Here is a 6072-nt window from a genome sequence, read left to right on the forward strand (position 1 = left end):
TTTCCCAGCCTCCTCTTGAGCTGTCTTAGCCTTCTCTGCATCCCTTATCACAACCTGTGCTGGAAATGCAAACCCATCAGGCTCCTCCAGTAAAGCCCACGATGCCCAGAATAAGACGCCAGTCTTATTTCTCACCAGTTCCCCCAGCTTCTCCGTTGTTATCTATCAGCTGGGTGGAGAAATGGGTGTACAGGGAGGAAGGCAGGGCAGGGGGGAAGAAATGAAAGCAGTTCCCTTGGCACCTCTCCAGGTTGTTGGCCGCTCTCTCAACAACCTAGAAAGGGAGGGGCCGTGCTGAGAGGACTTGGGCTGCCTCCACTACCCTCTCTCCAGTCCTTCCCAGTGACCAGCCTTTTATTTCCAAAAGAAACCTAAGATTTGTAACTTCTCTGCTTAAAACTCCAGGGGACTAGACTGCTTACAGAGCAAGGAGCACAGCCCTGGGTGGCCCGCCCGGTGGCCCACCCGCCCCACTGGCCTCCACGTCCCTGTCTGCCTCCGCCCGTCTGCTCACCTCTACAGCTCGTGGACCTGGCTTTCTAACTCTCCTCGGACTCTCACACAGTGTGCTGCCGGTGTGACTGGTCTGGTTCCCCCTTTCTCATTTTCGCTAAGATCTTGCCAGAAGTTGTCAGTGTGAAGTGTACTTCATCCACCCACCACGTAGCATCATCATTGTGTACTCTTTCCTTTTGAGCTCCCATCGTATTCTATAGAGTCTCTGGAAACAGCCCCCCTCCAATTTGTACCGCATGTTTTGGGCACCTGTTTGTCTCGCCTACTTGAATGTAAAGTAGCCAAAGAGAACCTTGAAGTCACACCGGCCTTAGCATTTTTAATTTTGTTTTGGTTTTTTTTGGCCTTACCATTTTTGAGCTGTATATCCATAAGCAAGTTACTTACACCCTGTGAGTCTCCAATGTAAAGATTTATAAAATTATTTGTAACAGTGGAGGTGATCACATCTACCTTTACAAGCCTGGCATGTGAAATACCGACTGAGTTCTGGCCACTAGCCCAGGGGAAAGCCTGGATGACATGCCCATAGGCTAAGCAGGGGGACAACGGAGCCAAAGGGGCTACTTGGGGGAGGGAGGTGTCCCTCAGAACCTGGAGGAACCAGAAGCCCAGAAGTAAAGAGCACTATCCGTGGATGTGAAAGAGATGCCCGGCCCTCTCTGAGGGCCTTCAAAGGTGGCTCTCCCACCAACTCTCCTCTGCAGGTCACAGCTGTGCACCCTGCAGGGACCACTCAAGACCATAACCACTTAACAGCCAAGGATGCCCAGACCGTTGTGTGGTACCTCACCTGCCCGACACTTGTAAACCTGTGGTTTTCCTACCAGTTGCCACTGCCCACAGTCCTGACTTGTGCCTGCTTCATCCACTGTGAGCTCTGAGTGACCACAGGCCCCTGGGGGCTGCCAGGTCAGAGAGGACGACTCCGCATACCGACTTCCTGGCTGGTGGTGATTTAAGCCAGGTTGGATTTATTCAACGGTGGAAATGGTAAATTTGCTATGTTTTCTAGGGACAGTTATTTATGGAGGGGCATTTTTAACTCAAGTGCTAGGAGTGTTAAATCATGATAATAAATTCATGCTATTTAGACTTTCTTACATTGTAAGAAACAACACAACACTCACCTGAATCGTCCATAATTCTTCTGCTTATGACCCCCCTTTCTGATGCCTGGATTTCTTCTCTGCTGTGATTTACCACCGGGCAATTCTTAATGACATGTGTGAGTGATATAATCTGCTCCTCTGTGGTAACCATGTACTGCTGAAGTCTTGACTAGAGGAAAGAAATAACATTACCAGCATAACAGATGCCAAAGCATGACCAGGAAAACAAAGTGTATATAAAGGAAAACAATGCATAAAGTTCGTTGTTAGAAGCCGTCAAGTTAGTCCTGACTTTTGGCGACCTCGCGTACAACAGAAGAAAACATTGCCCTGCCTGTGCCACTTTCACAATTGTTATGTTTGAGCCCATTGTGGCTCCCGTGTTAATCCAACTCATTAAAGGTCTCCCTCTTCTTCTCTGCCCTTCTACTTTCTCAAGCATGCAATCCTTCCTTGGGGATTGGTTTTTCCTGATAAACCAAACCAAACTCACTGCCATCCAGTGAGTAAATGCTGACTCATAATGACCCTGTAGGGCACAGAACTGCCCCTGTGGAGTAGAAAACATCGTCTTTCTCCCTCAGAGAAGCTGGTGATTTTGAACTGCTGACCTTATGGTTAGCAGCCCTGTGCTTAACCCACTATGCCACCTGTTAACATGTCCAGAATAAATGAGACAAAAATCTCACCAGCCTCTCTTCTAAGGAACATTCTGGCTGTTCTTCAAAAGTAGATGTATTTGTTCTCCTGGCAGTCCGTGATATATTCAGTATTCTTCACCAGCACCATAAATTCAATTGTATAGATTCTTCCTTGGTCTTCCTTATTCAATGTCCAACTTTCACAAGCATATGAGGTGGTTGAAAATACCATGCTTTAGGCAGGCACACCTTGGTCCTCAGAGTGACACCCTTGCTCGTCAACACTTTTACAGAGGTCTTGTAAAGCACATTTACCCAATGCAATACATGGTTGACTCTCTTGACTGCTGCTTCAATAAGCAATGACTGTGGATCCAAGTAAGATGAAATCCTTGATATCTTCAATCTTTTCTCCGTTCATCACAATGATTTTGGTTTTCTTTACACTGAGTGGCAATCCATACGGAAGGCGCAAGTCCTCGGTCTTCATCAGCAAGTGCTTCAAGGCCTCCTCTTTCAGCAACAAGGCTGTGTCACCTGCATATCACAGGTTGTTAAGAAGCCTTCTTCCAACCCTGATGCCATACTTTGCTTCATATAATTCAGCTTCTCAGATAATGTGCTCAGCATACAGATTGAATAAGGGTGGTGCGAGGATACAACCATGACTGATGCACACTTTTCCTGATTTTAAACCATGTGGTACTCCTTGTTCTATTTCAAATACTCCTTCTTGGTCCATATAGATTCCATGTGAGCCCAATGTTCTGGAAATTTCTATTTTTATCAAGGCTACTCACAGTTTGTTATGATCCACACAGTTAATGCCTTTGAGCAGTCAATAAATTACATGAAAACCTTTTTTTGGTATTATCTGCTTTCAGGCAAGCTCCATCTGAAACCAGCAAACGTATCCCTCATTCACATCCTCTTTGGAATCCAGCTTGAATTTGTGGCAGCTCCCTGTCAACAAACTGCTGCAACTGCCTTGTATAATTGAACAAATGCCTTGCTGACAATAGTTGACAAAATTTTACTTGCACGTGGGAGCAATGACAGTCCTGTAATCTGAGCATTCTGTTGGGTTATCTCTTTGGAATAGGCACAAATACAGATCTTCACCAATCAGTTGGCCAGGTACTTGTCTTCCAGATTTCTTGGCGTAGGCAAGTGAGTGCTTCCAGTGCATCATCAGCATGGTGAAGCAGTTCACTTGGTATTCTGTCAATTCCTAGTCTGTTTTACACAAGTGGCTTCAGTGTAGCTTGGATAGATTAGATTGATATTACTTTAAATACTCTAGAAATTTAAGACCTTAAATTTGAAAACAATGCTATGCATAAGAATGAACAATCAGAAGTAATATAAATTCTCACACCAGAGGACCAGTCAGATAAACCATGGGTCATTATTAATTAATAAGTATATTGCTACCTCAGTAAAAAATTCCATAGGGCTTTCAACTTACAAAATCTTTACATGGATACGATTTTAACTGACTCCCACTGCAATAAATATATGTATGCATGTATGTATATTTCTCTCTCTATATATATACACTATAATATATATTTATATATAATACATAATGGTAGAGGCAAGAGATTTTGCAGTGAGAGTCCACGTAAAGATTTTATAAACTGAAAGCCCTATAAACTGTAATTTATAAAAATTTAAAACATATATATAATGTTGGGTAAAGCCCTGAAAACCCTGGCAGTGTGCTTCCATACAGCACAGGGCAAGAGACCCAGATGGAGTTCCAACCCGTCACATATGGCGCTGCCATAAGGTCCAGCTATACAGACATAGATATAATGATAACTGATAAAAATCAATTGAGGCCAGCAAGAAGAAATACTATTGCTAACTTAAGGATACTACTTATTTTATACTATCAGTCTAATTCTTTCCCTGAAATCTACACTCATTTATCTAACAGTTATATCCATCTAGACCACAACGAGCCTTCTTAAATTAAAATGTCCCAAACCAAAGTTCTCCTGAAACCTTCCCTGATTGTTCAGGTCAAAAATGAGGGGATCACCCTTGACTCTTCTCCTCCCACACCTGTCCATCAGCAAATCCTAGTGGTCTGCGTCTCTGTTGGAGTGTCAGAGGGAACTCACAGGGCCACCACAGGACACTTTAACATTTCGAGGGAAACAGCGATATACCACTGTCGGGCACTAGCAAATCACTAGCTCAAGAGGGCTCAGGGTTTCAATATTAGATCATTCCACAATCCCTTTAGCTGATGACAGATCTTCACATAGCTAGGCTCCCACACGGCAAAGAGTGAATGGAAAACAGTGTGGACAGGCAATGTGAGTGATGGTGTCCAACGTGACTTTAAGCTTAGAGAGATGCTGTGTGATGCTTAACAAGCACAGATATTCCATTAGGTGTTTGAGACTATTAAAGAGTAAAATGAAAATATCACTTTGATTTTCATTTATATGCATTGTTTATTTCCAGCAGTTCCTACATTGTTAAGACAGAACTACTTATATAGTTAGGTGGACCTCAAAACTTAAATGGAAGGGTTCAGTATTTCTCCTGGCCTCGAGTGCTTTGAGACATTAAGGGCACCAGGAACAGAGAAAGGTAGCTGTTAGTAATCTCATCTCAACATAATAACCAGAGTTGAGATATCACATGGCTTAGCATTTTAAGCAAACCTCTTAGCCTCACAAGCTTCTGATTCAGTATGTGCCAAAAGCATTGTGGGAAGAACAGTTTGCTAAAAGAACTCATCTTTCCATCAATCTCTTAAGCAAAACCAAAATTAATGAACACAATTATACAGGATGAATCATAACTGGGGACAAGGCTTAGATTTATCAATACTATCCAGAGGGCAATAGGAAACCTGGTCATGCTGTGGGTTAGGTACAGAGAGCTATTACCTACAAGGATGGCAGTTCAAACCAACCGTCTCAGGTTTTGGTAACTGTATTTTGGTATTGCCAAGAGTTAATCTTGATAGATTTTCTCAGATTTTCTCGAAAGACACAAGATGATCGTGGGAATTTATTACGAAGAAGTTAAAAAAACACAAAAACCTGAAAACTACGCTGACGAGGAAAAAGGTCAGAGAAATTGTACCAAGGAATTGTTTTCCACCACAACAATGCACCAGCAAGGGCTTACCTATGAGAACTGTGTTGAGAAACCTTACCCCAGTCATCCTACAGCCCTGATCTTGCCCCATCACTTTTTGGTTCCCCAAACTCGAAGGACATTGAAAAAGAATATGATTTGAAGTCTCTCAAGGATGTCAAACTGTCATTTTGATGTAGCACAAGTTGAAGAGCATAGAATTCTTTTCTTTTTCTTAAAATAAATTATTTTATTGGGGGCTCTTACAGCTCTAATAACCATACATAAATTGCATTGTACACATTTATACATATGTTGCCATCATCATTTTCAGAACATTTTCTTTCTATATGAGCCCTTGGTATCAGTTCCTCTTTTTGCCCCTCCGTCCTCAACCCTCCCACCCTCGTGAACCTTTGATAAGTTATAAATTATTATTATGTTCATCTCTTACACCATCCGCTGTCTCCCTTCACCCACGTTTCTGCTGTTTGCCCCTCCCCCTGGAGGAGGGAGTTACATGGCAATCATTGCAGTTGGTTCCCCCTTTCTCCCTCGTCCCCCCAACCTTCCTCCTACCTTCATGGTATCGCTACTCCCATTACTGTTCCTGAGGGGTTTATCTGTCCTGGATTTCATGTGTCAAGAACTCTTATCTGTACCAGTGTACATGCTTCAGTCTAGCTGGATTTGTAAGGTAG

At 43.1% G+C, this 6072-nt stretch overlaps 1 protein-coding gene across 4 annotated transcripts in view; it reads right to left on the reverse strand.

The window, feature by feature from the left end:
* Positions 1-6072, reverse strand: part of SPICE1 (spindle and centriole associated protein 1) — a 58106-nt gene that overhangs the window by 11096 nt on the left and 40938 nt on the right. For all 4 annotated transcript variants that reach the window (XM_045286184.1, XM_045286183.1, XM_045286182.1 and 1 more), the window contains one exon: positions 1647-1797. In XM_045286184.1, the coding sequence (XP_045142119.1) occupies positions 1647-1797 (151 nt within the window). The remainder of the gene's footprint in view (positions 1-1646; positions 1798-6072) is intronic.

This window comes from Echinops telfairi, unplaced genomic scaffold, assembly GCF_000313985.2.
Source record: "Echinops telfairi isolate 266 unplaced genomic scaffold, ASM31398v2 ScPeMD7_6;HRSCAF=24_0, whole genome shotgun sequence".
NCBI lineage: Eukaryota > Metazoa > Chordata > Mammalia > Afrosoricida > Tenrecidae > Echinops > Echinops telfairi.